The sequence below is a fragment of the Typopeltis vanoorti genome, chromosome 6, assembly GCF_054136105.1.
Source record: "Typopeltis vanoorti isolate ZY-2024b chromosome 6, IOZ_Tvanoo_1.0, whole genome shotgun sequence".
NCBI lineage: Eukaryota > Metazoa > Arthropoda > Arachnida > Uropygi > Thelyphonidae > Typopeltis > Typopeltis vanoorti.
Genome location: NC_143554.1, coordinates 70590516 through 70605478, shown reverse-complemented (window position 1 = coordinate 70605478; position 14963 = coordinate 70590516). Strand labels below are relative to the sequence as shown.

Genomic DNA, 14963 nt, shown 5'->3' with positions numbered 1-14963 from the left:
CCCTTTGCTCGGAGTTGCACTACCTTACCTCGGTCCTGAAGATATTTTCAGGCGCAAACTTTGTTTGCTTACACTTGGATAAAGGATTAAACTAAATTTATTATATGTAAATGTTTATTATATAGTTATTTTTAGTAGAAAGGATAGATATCATCATCTATCCTTTCATAAAGAATTTTAATAACAGGCTTGCCCGACTTAAAAACATTAACAACCGGCTCGCTAAATTTGAAAAATTTTAACAATCGGCTCATGGGAGTCGGTCCCAACACACCACTGGCTATCTGCACAATTAAAAGCGAAAAATAATGTGAAAAATTTAGTAGTCAGTCAGTCAGCTTGATCACCTCCAGTTAAAAACAGAGAGGGAACACAAATGATGAACATTATTTTTGATTTTAATAGTATAAAGTACAAATATTTATTTATGAAGAATTCAGGTAAGTGACATTAATTTAAGCTAATGTAAAATTTATTTTACATTAGCTTAAATTAATGTCAATAAATCCACCCAGATCCTAATAAATTCCAATCCTAATAAATTCTGTAACTTTTTTTTTTAATTGAATCCCATCTACGAAAGTTTGCAAAGCTATTTTATGTTAGTATACTAGATGGGTTAAGGGTAAGGTACTCTGGAAACTCACACCAAACAAGGAACTTTTTCAAATCACTTCAGGTCTTCAATAAAGATAACAATGGTCTCACACTAGGCAATGAAATTTATTCACCACTCGAATACATTAACAAACATCCATACTTTATAGACAGATTCACACTCATAAGGTATTATTGGTTAGACAGCAGGAATGCTATCCACTCAAGTCAACCAGAATGACAACTAGGAAATTAGTTGAATGTTTTTCATCTTATTCTTTACACAATAACATAACATAAAATAAGATGTAGTGTCACTTCCCAGAACTTGTAATGGATAGTTAGCAAAAATCTAAATAGTATACTTCTCATAAAATGGTTATCTTCAAAGGTCAAATTATGAATGCAAAATTCAGGATAAAGGAACAAAGTCAACATTAAAATGCTAAGGTGCCAGTATTGATACATGAATCAATGCTTTAACCTGATATGCATATGTAATATACATTGTCATTTGGTTATTGTTCTCCTGTAATTAGTGTACTTTAATTGCAGTTTTATGTCATTTCCTAATGTTAGTACTGAAATAGTTTATTTTTATTAATTCAGTTAATTTTATTAACCGAAGTTAATTTCACCAGAATGAAATCTAAAAAACAGATAGAATCGACTAAGGCAACTGAAAACTGAAGTCCATGATTACCAATCCTCTCATTCTCAATCTCCCATGATGCATTGCAATGGGTGTTTTGTCCATACTGTTATATAAAAGTATAGATCTTCATAGGTGTGAAGATGTGGGCATTACCTGTCAACATATCCAGAATATAAACTATTTTAATTATATATATACTAAACTCTGATACAAGTAAGCATGCAGCTTGTTGAGTAAAATGGCAAAAGTCTACTAAAGGCTACAGCACTGTTTTGTGTATGGACAGTATCTGTTCAAATCATTAAAAACAAAAATACTTACTACTCCTTGTACATTCCAAACAGCATAATTTGGAGAGTAACTTGGAACATTTTTCCTAAACTTTTGCCACATGCAAAAGTGACTTATTGCATTTAGTATGGAGAATAGTGCAGAAGCAGGTTCCTGAATTCCAGCAAGTCTAATAAAAGGCCACTATTAAAATAAAATAAAAAATATATAAAAAAATCTAAACACAGTCTCTACTATAAGTATTATTTGTATAACACATGAAGTTATCAACTTAATATCCTACAAATAACAATTGGGAAAAAGTTAAATAAAATTACAGACTTCTCATATTTAACATCATAAACATAGCCAATACATTTATTACAAAACTGTTAAAAAAAAAAAGCCCTTTTTTACTTGTTTCTTCTGATGTATTTATCCTTCTCTCTTATTTTGATTATATATATATATATATATATATATATTTCTAAACCCAATGGATGAAAAGATTAACAACTATGTATCATACTGATGGAACTGTAGCAAACTGATCAAGCTAGGGATTTGGAAATGCCAATGGATAGGGAGTTGAAGTTTAAAGGACATGTCTCAAGAGTAGCTGAAACGGGAGATTACTTGGTTAATGAAGAACACCCTAATGAGCAGAGAGAAGCAGGTTATTATACCTCTTTAAAAGACCTCATCTTGACTACTGTGCACAGACTTGGTCACCTGAGTTTCTTAGGTGTTCAGAGGCGAGTCTCCAAGATGGTGGTAGGTCTATGAAATGCCCCTTATGAGGACAGGTTAAAGATATGACTAAGACATACAAATTACTGAAAGATGTTTAAAGGATTGATAGAGAGAAAACTTTTCAGAATAGATCAACTGGTGAAGAACTAGGAATCATCCTTAGAAATTCAGCATGCATGTGGTTAGGAAGGCTGTGAGGACTAGATTGTTGCTTGGAGAGTGGCGAATGAATGGAATAGGTTGCAGAGTCTGTTGTGGTTTCATAACTGTGAATGAATTCAAAGCAAAGCATGATAGATATTGTGCAAATATTGAATAATACTTGGCATAATATTTAAGGCTTTCCTTGATGAGTCTACGAACTCAATGGAGTTGCCTATGTAATAACAATAACAATATACATGATAGCTCTCTAATATGTTTATCATTTGGCAATTCTGGAATTTGATACATAATTTCATTAAAGTCTAGCAAATCTCAATATTTCATTTATTCTCCGCCATTTATACTGATATTTTCTGTATCACACGTTTTCAATATCCACTACAGGACATTAAACTACGATAACCGCCAGCTGATGAAGTTGATTGTCAACTTTCTCCATTATTTTGGAGAAAATTGAGGTGATGATCATCAATCAATAGTTTGCTAACAGACTTTTATATCTCTTAGTAAATTATATTCTTGTTTAATCTTTTACCTAAGTTTGCATGTGAAGTACTGGAAAACCTCACTTAATGAGATTAATTAATCCATCAATTAATGCGCACTAAGTGAATACAATAAACAATAGGAATAATTATAATCATCTATCAGTTAGTGTAAATTTGGAAAAAAAATTACACTATAAGCTATATTAGAGCAGTGCTTCCCAAACTTATGGATGTAAAGGCCCCTTTGAAAAAATTAAAATATTTTATGGCCCCCATCGAAAAAAAAATCGTAATACAGACGTTATTATAATATTTATTGTATTTATATTCAATACAAAACATACAAAGTGAATATTGCAAAAATCAAATGCAAATATTACATTTTTAGCATCTTACATATACATTTGACATGCCACATTATCTTATATTTTTATATAGATAGATAGATAGATATTATCTATCTTATTAGTCTTAACACATTTTATATTTGTTTTCATTATTTCATGGCTCCCCCTCAACAAAACTAACAGCCCCCAAGAGGCTGCGGCCCACCATTTGGGAAGTGCTGATATTAGTGGATAAAATCATCAAAGTTAACAAAAATCAATTGCTTAAATTTTTATTTAATGTCCAAAAATTTGACTGAGCTACTTTTTAAAAAAAAAAAATTAAGTAAAGATGTTTGAATCATGCTCGACTTTTCATCTTGTCATGCAATTTGTGATTGCTTTATCAAGAATAGAATGGACTTCGAAGCTTCATTCTATATCAGGATCAGCACCAAACAAAATTTCATTAGCATACTCAATGTAATTGAAAACTAGTTCAAGTTCTTTTGCAGTTAGCTTCTTAGTCTAAACATTCTCTTCTTGTTCGCACAGCTTATCTTATTCATATGCACACTGTTCTTCTAGTTGAAGGAGATCATTCTCGCTTAACTATTCTGAATGGGAATTGAGCAAGTTTTTCACATCTTCATAATCCAGTTCATTAAATCCAAGTTCTTTTCCAATTGTGCTCATTTCTTCAATAATGTTAGATCTTGGATTTTGCACATGATAAACTAACATAGGCTTGAGTTTTAAGTCGCCTTCTGCATTGCCTCCTAATAAAAGTGTAAGATGATCTTTAGATGCTTTGTACCCTAGATGAGATGCTTCACTTTTAGCTAGGAAAGTTTTTGTTGGCATACGCTTCCAAAAGAGACCAATTTGACTGTATTGAATATTTGCCGATCATCACAATCACCCTCCTGAATTATGCTTTGCAAATTATGCCAGCTTTTCCACTCACTGCAGATTGGCAACAAAAAATTTCACATAATGTAAAAAAATCACATTAACTGATTAATCACTCACTTAAAGCAGGAAAGAGTATCATTTCACTCAATTGCGCTAACTGATTATCGCCATATTGAATTTTCATTAAGCAAAGTTTTCCTGTATCTTATCTTCACAATTATGCTAATATAAAAATTTCACATAATTGTGATTTACTTGTATTCATTGTTTTACATTATTATATACTGTAAAACACATTGCCTCCAATTGGGAAACGTGACCATTCAGTCTTGACTTGCAAGAATGCAAAATATGAGGAATATTCTATCAAGAAGGGGTATATGTAGAATTACAATGCAGGTGATAATGACAAAATTAGGAGGCTGCAATGCCATGGCACAACTATAAGCTGTGCCATAGCATAAAGACCTGCAAGGGTAGTGTATGAGAGATAGTTAAGAGGTATCTAGAGATAATAATATTAAATTGTATACATAAGAGGGTAAAATCAAGTAGGAGTTTGATGGATGAGTAGTATCATTATGCATTAGCTGCAAAAAAAATAAATTGTTGTGGAGAGTATATAAAGAGAAAAGAGACCAGCATGGTAAGGAAGGCAAAACCAGATTACAAGAAACTAGCCTAGCAGGCCAACAGAAATTATTATTATTATATAACATCTCCAGGGAGTCCTTGGACCCATCAAGGGAGGGTACCCACTCTGCAACTCTCCACCAATCGCAACTACCTTCATCATCTACTTCTGAATACCACCACTAGTATTTTCACAGACAAACATCCATGCCCCCAGCGGGATTCGAACCTGCAGCCTTTTGGCTGGAGAGCAGATACGCTAACCACTTGGCTAACCAGGCCGGCATCGACCAAATCCCAAAAAATTCTTTTATTACATGGCAAGTAAGAGGAAGAATGACTATGGATTAATAACCCTAATAAGTGCTGATAGTAATAAGGTGACAAAAGCAGATAGAATAGTAACTGAGTGACCACTTTACAAGGATATATCATCCAAGTGAGGTTAATGCTGTGACATATGTGACAGACTGATGTGGAAACAAGGATGGTTGAACTGGAGGTTCTTCGAATATTGCAGAATCTCAAAGTAAATACAGCTGTGGGATTAGACAGGATATCAGCTCATGTTTTGGTAGAATGCGCAAGGGAATTGGCAATGCCTCTGACTAGGCTCTTTAATTTAAGTCTCATTTCTAGTAAAATTCAAAGGCAGTTGAAAGAGGATAAAATTTGGGTCTCCCTCAGTAATAGAGTAACAGCTGAGTTCAATAAAGGAAATGGCTACATGATTCTGCTGGATTTCGCAAAGGCATTTGACGGAATACGTGGAACTCTGTTACACAAATCAGAACAAATGGGGATGGATATGACACTGGTTATGTGAATGAAAGGGTGGCTGCCAGAGAGATATCAAAAACGTGGTATATGGAGGAGTAGAATCCAACAGAAAGCAGATGACTAGTGTGCCGCATGGTTCTGTGCTAGTGAAATTATCTTCCTTGTTATTCACAATTTAAACTAGCTATCCTATGATAATTTTATTATTTATTTTTAATGTGAGCATTATTCACAAAAAGTTGAAACCAATCCACAATAGTGTGGGTGGATGAACTTTACAAGTTAGATAATCTGTTTTCTTTGTTCTAAACACAGAACACAACCAAACATGCAACTTTCTCAAGCCATTTCTAGCTTCTGAAAGCAGGAAAACTATATAATTAAAACCCATCCTTTTCTAACCATATCTGCAGTAGGGGGGGGGGGGTAAGTGGATATGGAACTACTACAGCTTCAAAGTATACAATTCTTGGATAATTTACACTCTAGCTTTGTCTGGCATGTCACATTAATAACTTTCTCAGCTTAAAAAAAAACCTCTCCTTTTCTGTACAAAATGGCTTCTAAAGGATGGGCTCTTTCTCACACACACACAACAGACATTCTGTTTGTTTTAATCGAATTATTTCGGTTTTGTGACCACATTTTTATTAAAAATGACTGTTAAAACTAAACAAGTACTAAAAAACAAACCCGACAAGTTTCGTTAGTCAGACCAACATCTTCAGACGTAAAGATAACTAACAGTTTAAAGCACAAGCTATAAGAAATTACGAAAAAAACAAGTTCATTTGTTGGTATTATGAACATCAAAAAAGTTTGTTAAAAAAACGAATAACAGATCTATACAACAGTTAAATCAAGTTTGTTGAGCGTTAATCAAAAATTTACCCAGTTCAGACCTCGGACAGAGTGAAAGTGAACCACAGAATGCGACATCAAATAGTACTGTATCCAGCTAACACGTATTAACGGTTGTATAGATCTGTTATTTGGTTTTTTAACGAACTTTTTTGATGTTCATAATACCAACAAATGAACTTGTGATTTTCTTAATTTCTTATAGTTTGTGCTTTAAACTTTTAGTTATCTTTATCCCTGAAAATGTTAGCATGACGACTAACGAAAAATTTCTCGGGTTTGTTTTTTAATACTTGTTTAGTTTTAAAAAACATCATCATCAAATTCCTGCCATGTACCCTCAAGGGGTGTACAGGATGTGATAGTACTACATGAAAAAAATTACATCATTACTAACTTCCTATCTACAATTTTCCTCCAAATCAGTCTGTTACTTGTCAAGACTTCAACATTATCAGATCTTATATTTCTATCGTCCAAGACACTTTGTACTGTATCAATCCACCTATATCTTGGTCTTCCTCTGGGTCGTTTTGCTGCCAACCTGGCAGAGAACACTTGTTTTGCTAATCGTTCTTCGCCCATTTTGTTTAAGTGACCATACCACCTGAGATCAGATCTGCTAACGCATTCCTGGATGCTGACAATGTCAGGTTCTTCCCTAATATCCTCGTTTTTAATATGATATTGCCATTGATGCCATCTGTTCATGACTATGATCTTTCTCAGGACTCTCATATCTGCGGTCTCTAGTCTCTGGTCAAGTGTTTTACTTCTGACCCAGCTCTCAGATCCATAAGTCAAAACTGGTTTGAACACTGTCTTGTATACAGCTAATTTAGTGTTCCGACTAATTTCTCTCTTATTCCATATGAATTTATTCATATGGAATAAGAGAGAATGACTTCCCACCATACCAGCTTTACTGATTCTGTTGTCTATTTCTATATTTAATTTACCATCTTCAGTAAAAATCGTGCCTAAGTAGCTGAAATGTTTTACTTGTTCCACAGATTCTCCATTCACACACAGTTCACATTTTCAATGATTCTGCCTATTTTCATTGTCTTTGTCTTTTTATTGCTGACCTTCATACCATATCTATTACAACAGCTATTCAATTTAGTCAGAGAATCTTGCAGACTTGTAGCGGATTTATTTAGAAGTATAACATCATCCGCATAAAGCAAAGAGCTGACATTAACATCTCCAATTTTGATATCATGTTTAATACCACTTTCCTTCATAATGTGATCCATATAGATAATGAATAAGAGAGGGGATAATGTACATCCTTGACTCACACCAGGTTTAACATTAAACCATCTTCCTGTACTTCCTTCAATTCCATCTGCTGACTTACAACTTAAATAAAGACTAAGTATTGCTTGATATAATGCCCCATTGACACCATATAATTGTAGTATATTGAAAAGCTTCTCTCTCAGCACATTGTCATGTGCATTTTCCATATCTTAAATACAGATCTCTGATATATTCCCATGCTTTCTCGACTATTTGTCATAAAGTGAAGCTCTGATCCAGACAGCCTCAATTTGACCTGAATCCAGCTTGTTCTTCCACAATTCTTCTCAACCATTTCTCAAGTATACTTGCATAGATCTTGCCAGGAACACTCAGTAGGTTCCTGTAATTCTCACATTCAGTTTTATTTCCCTTTTTATATATGGGTACTACGAGAGCTCTATTCCAATCATCGGAAATTCGTCCCTCTGTCCAGGATTTCTGAATTATGCAGTGCAGCCACTGTTAGACTCTTATACCACCATACTTCAGCATTTCTGGTCGAATATCATCTACTCCTGCTGCCTTTCCACATTTCAAGCCTTTGATGGCTTTTTCTACTTCAAGTATGGATATGTATTCCTGACTGCATGCCTGGTCAGTGTTTTTTACCACTATGCTGTCATCACTGCTTGTTTCATTTAGCAGTTTTTCAAAGTAATTACTCCATACTTCAAGGATATCTTTTTCTCCTGTTTTCATGTCAACTTTATCATCTCTAACTCCTTTTACAGCACTCTTTCCTCCATTCCTAAGCTTCTTCAACAACCTCCAGAATATTTTGCCACCTTCTTGATATTTATTTTCTATATTCTTGCCAAAGTCCTCCCATGACTTTTGTTTTGCTAGTTGTACAGTGTTTAGCATTCTTGCATTTGTCTCTGTATTCATTAAGAGCACAAGCTGACTTATTTGCCAGGAACTTTTGATATGCTTTCTTCTTTTCCTTCACTGCCTCTTTAACTTCCTGTGTCCACCACGGAGTTCTGATTTTTTTTTTATCCTTGCAGACAACCTCACCACATGCCTCTCTGGCAGAATCAATCAATGTTTTCTTCAGAGTTTGCCACTGAATCTCCAAGGTTTGATTCCTGTTCTCAAACTCTTTCATTTTTTCTTCAATAATCATTGTGTATTCTAGTCTACGGTACACATCTGAGAGCTGCTCAACATTTATTCGCTTTAAAACTTTCTTACATGTTATTCTTTTCAATATGAAATTCAATTTTATCCTGCTCAAGACTAAATAGTGATCACTTCCAATTTCAAATCCTCTGTACACTCTGGTGTCCTGCACCAAATAGAAAACATCACTATCAACAATAACATAGTCAATGAGACTTTTCTTATTCCTTGCCTCTTCTCTCCATGTGAATTTGTGCACATTTTTATGTTGGAACATGGTATTAGTAATAACCTGTCCATGTCCTGAGCAGAAATCCAACAGATATTTCCATTATTATTAGCTTTGCTCTTTTCTCCAAATTTTTCCAAAATATATTTGTATGTCTCACAATCATTTTCTACTCTGCTATTTAGATCCCCAACAAGGATCAACTTTTCCTTTTTCATTGTGTCAGTTGCTTTCTCTAAACCCTCAAAAAATTCCTCCACTTCTACTTTAGTGGAACCTTCTGTGGGACCATAGGCACAAATAAGTCTCATTGTCCAGTTCCCCATTCACATATTTGCCCACATTACTCTACTTGAGACTGACTGCCATTCAAGAAAATTAGCCTCGTATTTTGTGCTGAATACTATGGCTATTCCTTCTTTTCCTTGATTGTCATTGCCTGAATATAACATTTTGTATTTATTGCTCAGAAAGATCTCACCAGTTTTTGTCTTTTTTGTTTAAGTCACCCCTATTATGGTGATCTGGTACTTATGTAATTCATCAGCTAGTTCCATTTCTTTGCCATTCAGGCTTCTTATGTTGATAGTACCGATCTTTAACTCTGGTGATGTTGAGTTGGGGTGTGTTTTCAGATTTGTACCAGTAGCTGACTTTTCGCTGTACACCCTGGTTCCCTGCCAAAAACAATGGGGGCCTTGTTTAACTAGGCGACGCCCCAGCCGGAATGAAATTTTGTCATGTCATACCATCGTTTTTTATTTTGGTTTAACCAATAAGAATACAATTTGGTCTGCTAAATCCCAAATTTCCAGCCCATCCTCGTTCGTTCAGTATCCAAGTAGATATCCAACAGGGTGCACCACGAGAAGGTGAGGATTGGACATTAGGTCAGAAGCCCTGGTCGATTCTCTGCATTCCTTTAAAGGCTATGTGGAGGTCTCCTCTCAGTTATACAGCTTTGACCCTTAAGCATCCTGTTTTTTTTTTTAAAAAAAAAAAAGTCTTTTTTTTAATAAAAATGTGGTCACAAAACCGAAATAATTCGATTGAACTTCTTAACCAGAGAAACCTCCACATGATTATTCTGTTTGTTTTTTTCTATTGATATTGTCAGGGTTGCTGTTCCATTAAACTGGCCACCATTATTTCTTCAATTTCCTTTAAATGTAAAAACATGAATGACTGCTATCTATGAATAACCTTATCTGTACACAGTTTGTCTTTAACTTAACCAAACCTTTTCATTCTTCCCTTTCATTCCATTTCTATTCTCCAGAACATCCATCTTCACACAGTTTTCTTTCTCCAGTTGCTAAAGAATTACATCAATAGATTGCTTCTTTCTCTTAACCTCAAAACATTTTGAGGTTAAGAGAAAATCCCACAAAATGTTTTGTCATATAGGTTTTATGACCTATAGCGCAAAAGGTTTCTATCAAAAATTATTTTTGTATATCCACTAGCATGTATCATTTATGATAGTGCTATTGAATCTGTGTATGTTTTCTAGAAATAAATTGAGATTAAAAATGAAAAAAAAAAAAGTTTTCTCTGGATAATACATAACGTGAATAAATAAACTAAAGTTTTAGAAAATGTGAAAGGAAACTGGCAATAATCATTACCAAAGATGAATCAGTAGAATGTTTATTGTACTTTATTTATACTACTGATATTTATATTTTATTTATACTACTGACATTTTGCTCCATTCTGCATTCTGGAGGTTTGGTTTTTGTGTATTCAATCCCTTCATTCAGTTCATTATATAGGACATGAGTGAATGCATTACTCAAAGGGATTATAATTAACAGTAAAATACATTATTATTATTATTATTATTACTTAACACATCCAGGGAGTCCAAAGACTCATTGAGGGAGAGAGCATCTGCTCCATGACTCTCCATCCCCACCACTCAATCCACCAACTACAGCAAACCACATCATCTACATCAACGGCATCTACTGCCCATCACCACCACTAGTATTTTCACAGACAATCACAAACATCCATGCCCATGGCAGGATTCGAACCTGCAGCCTTTTGGATGGAGAGTGGATACGCTAACCACTCAGCCAACCAAACTGCTACAATAATGAACTGTTGAAAAATCTTAAAATACAGTAATATTTTACATGTTTAACATTGAAAAGGATATCATAAAAAAAATCTTAATAGTTGACTTACTTAATTTTATAAGTAATTACTGGAGGGTGGGGGGGGGGGAAGCTTAACAAATAAAACTTAAATAATATGTGTAATGTTGGTATAATAATTAGCATAGCTACCTCCAAGTAGGATGTCACAAACTGCAAAAGAAAAAAAAAATCCAAAGAGTGGGGTGGAGCCAAAATAATACCACTCCACAAATATAGTTGAAGGAAGAGAAATTTCCAATTATAGAACAGTCTGTATATCTGTAGTTGTAGTCAAGATCTTGAAGAACTTGGTTAATAGAATATATAACTGGATTGATGGACATCATTCTTTATGACTGTCAACATGAGTATGTAAAGAGCAGGTCTTGTTTTAGTAACCATTTGCATTTTATAATAAGGTGACAAATGGTTGGATAAATAAGATTCATATACATCTAGATTCATATATTCGATCTGGTTGTTAAGTTTCTTGAAAATCTGGACAAGGTGGAGTGGACTCAAAGGCAAGTGATCAAGATGATGAAGTTTGAGATGGACCTCCTGCAATGAGTCTATAGACTTCGTGGAGGTAACCATATGTAATAATAATACTTTGATAGATTACCTCATGATAAGTTGATGAATGAACTGCAGAGGATGGGAATGGATAAGATCAGTTCGATGCATCAGAAATTGGTTCTGAATGATACCAGCAAGTTGTGTATGACCGTCTCAAAAAAGAAGAATAACTAATGAGCATTTGTTATTTATAACTTTCTCACTGCATCTGTTCATCTTTCACTGTGAACTGTTCAGACTTTTCCTTCCAATACATAAAAACATATACATTTCAGCAAATAAAATGCTTCTTGAAATATAAAAACAGACTGATAAAAAATATATATATATATATATATATATATATATATATATATATATATATATATATATATATATTATTCTGTAATGTAATACATCATTTCAGCATAACACTTCCTTAGTAATCTAAGGTTGAGTGTTATATTCTGCTGATATGGAAATGAATTTTTAAAACTGATTTACAGAAGATGAAATTCTGAAATATCATTACATTCCTCATTATATAGTGATGGTATATGTCACAAATGATTATCTACTGGTCAGGGGGAATGAATATGACAGAACCTCTCCAGTATACATACGAGTATTATTTCCCTAACAGAAGTTGCCACTAATACTATATTATTAACTACATTAACTATCAATGCAGAATAACTGCAGAATGCCGGCCTGGTTGGTTGAGTGACTAGCATATCTCCTCTCCAGCCAAAAGGCTGCAGGTTCAAATCCAACCATTGGCATGGATGTTTGTGAATATCTGTGGAAATACTAGTGGTGTTGGGAGGAAGATGGCATTGGTGTAATTGCGGTTAGTTGTAGTTGGTGGAGACAGGGAGTTGTAGAGTAGGTGCCCTCCCTTGATGAGTCTTTGGACTCCCTGGAGTTGTAACGTAATAGTAATAACAATAATTATGTTAAATAGCGTGACCAGAACTCTATGATTAACAAAGCTGCCTGAACTTAGAACGTGCAGCTGTCAATGGAAATTAAATGGGTGGAGGGAAAAAAGTAACTGTTGTATTTTTTTTTCTAATAATAAGGAATCATTTGGGTTTTACTTGATATATTTGTTTATGTGCATTCTTCTTGCTTACCTTTCCATGAAATTGTGGGACTGAATGTCCATTTTTCTTAAAAACTTGCACAGTATGCCACATGCACTGATATTTACATTCATCATGGCAACCCCAATGCAGTAAAGCTAAATGCCACGGCCGAGTTTCAGTAAAGTGGGCAAAACCAGTCGCATCTGAACAGTTTTGGGCGGCACACCATCGCAGACAGGCCTGATAAACATCAGAGCGGTCCCCGTGTGATCCATCAACACTTTTTACCATGATAAATAATACAAATGAAATGCATGGCAAACTACAAATATAAGAGCGCATTAAAAATTTATACTATTTACTTAAGATCCGAAACAGCATGTGCGACTCGGAAGAGCTGGTTTCTCTGAACGAGCTAGAGCTAAATATATAACATTTCATTTTTAACAACGATTAAAATATGAAATTATACACCAAATAAAAAAGTATTCGCCAAAAACAGCAATTAACAACCGATGCAAGATGTAGAAATACAACAGAATCCGAAATTTTCTGAAGCAATCGCTGGAAATTTTGCAAGTACAGAGTTCAGAAACTGAAAAGAGCCAAGTAAATACTACGAGAGATTCCCCTAATCTTTTACATATATAATGCCCTTTATTCATGATCAGTTCCTACATAAAATCAATAAACATAACACATGGAGCTGTTCAGCATAATTTCTTATCCAAAAACAAACCCATAACATTTGTCAGTCACATGGCATTTTACTATAAAATTGAAGAGAAACACAGGATAACAATATAGAACGCCACCAATATCCTTTGTATTTTTCAATTCCCTAAAAAATAATAACAAGAATTATAAGGATAGCCCTCGCTGATTCATAAAACTGAGATATATATCTAGAGCGACAGTTAGATATTAAAAGTCAAATATGAAGATTATGATTATTTCCGAATCAAAAATAAAATCGTTTATAGAAATAGATATCAATATACAGTATAAGTAGCATTCAAAACTTATACACTTAAAAGGTTGGTCGTTGGTAGAGCCTCTGCTACTAATGGCTCACAGAAAAAGTTAGGCAAGTTTGAGGCCGGTTAGTAGTTGGAAGGAGTTTTAATCGTTCAATGCTGTTGGCACACTCTCCCACGATGAGTCTTTGGACTCCCTGGAGGTGTCACATAATAATAATAAAAGTAAAACTTAAATAACCAAATTCCATAAAAGGCACGAGTGGAGTTTCGTTAATTCGAATATATGTTTAACGTAAGCAAGTGTTACACATTATTTGTAAGCAGTTTAGGCCATACATTGATGTCCTCCAACGGTTGGGGAGAAAACGTTAACTGAATTGCTGGCATGCACATTTATTAAGAATCTCAGATCGGAAATGCATAACCAGCCATTCTGCTTTATAAAAAAGCTTTGCAGGTTGTCTAGTTCTATGAATACGATCCAGAACGCACTAAAAATTTATACTACTTAATTAAGCACCAAAACAGCATGTAAAACTTTAAAGAGTGGGTTTTTCTGAAAGATAGATTTTCAGCTAAATTATAATAAAATTTTATATTCATCAGCTACAAGAATACGATATTATAGAGCACATGCTCTCATAATCTCAAGCACAGATGAAGAACCGACGCAAGACAGAGGAGAGCAAAAAAGCTGAGATTATCATTTTTATATTATTAATATATGCAGGGGTGCTAGTAGATAGAGAGTTAAAGTTTAGAGGATATATTACTAAGGTTGTTAAGGTAGCACATAAGACTAGTTGGCTATTGAAGAACACATTAACAAGTACAGATAAGGACGTTGTAATTCCTTTTTATAAGGCATTGGTACCCTCGCATCTGGATAACTATATTCAAGTCTGGTCTCCTGAGTTTCTAGGGGATGAGGAAGCACTTGAGAGGATTCAGAGGCAAGTGCCCTGTGGAATCTTCCCTATGAGGATAGATTGAAGGTTAGCGGATTGCAGCAGTTGATTGACTGGGGACAAAAGAGGTGATATGATAGAAACATTTAAGTTGATTAAGGGTTTTATAGGATAGATGCAGGG

At 34.3% G+C, this 14963-nt stretch overlaps 1 protein-coding gene across 1 annotated transcript in view; it reads right to left on the bottom strand.

Moving 5' to 3' along the window:
- PGAP3 (Per1-like protein PGAP3) overlaps positions 1-13654 on the bottom strand; it is a 162586-nt gene extending 148932 nt beyond the window's left edge. Inside the window, exons 1-2 of the mRNA XM_090394240.1 lie at positions 12941-13654; positions 1574-1726 (exon numbers count right to left, since the gene is read on the bottom strand). Of these exons, the coding sequence (XP_090250366.1) occupies positions 1574-1726; positions 12941-13234 (447 nt within the window). The 5' untranslated portion in view covers positions 13235-13654. The remainder of the gene's footprint in view (positions 1-1573; positions 1727-12940) is intronic.
- Positions 13655-14963: the final 1309 nt, after the last annotated feature.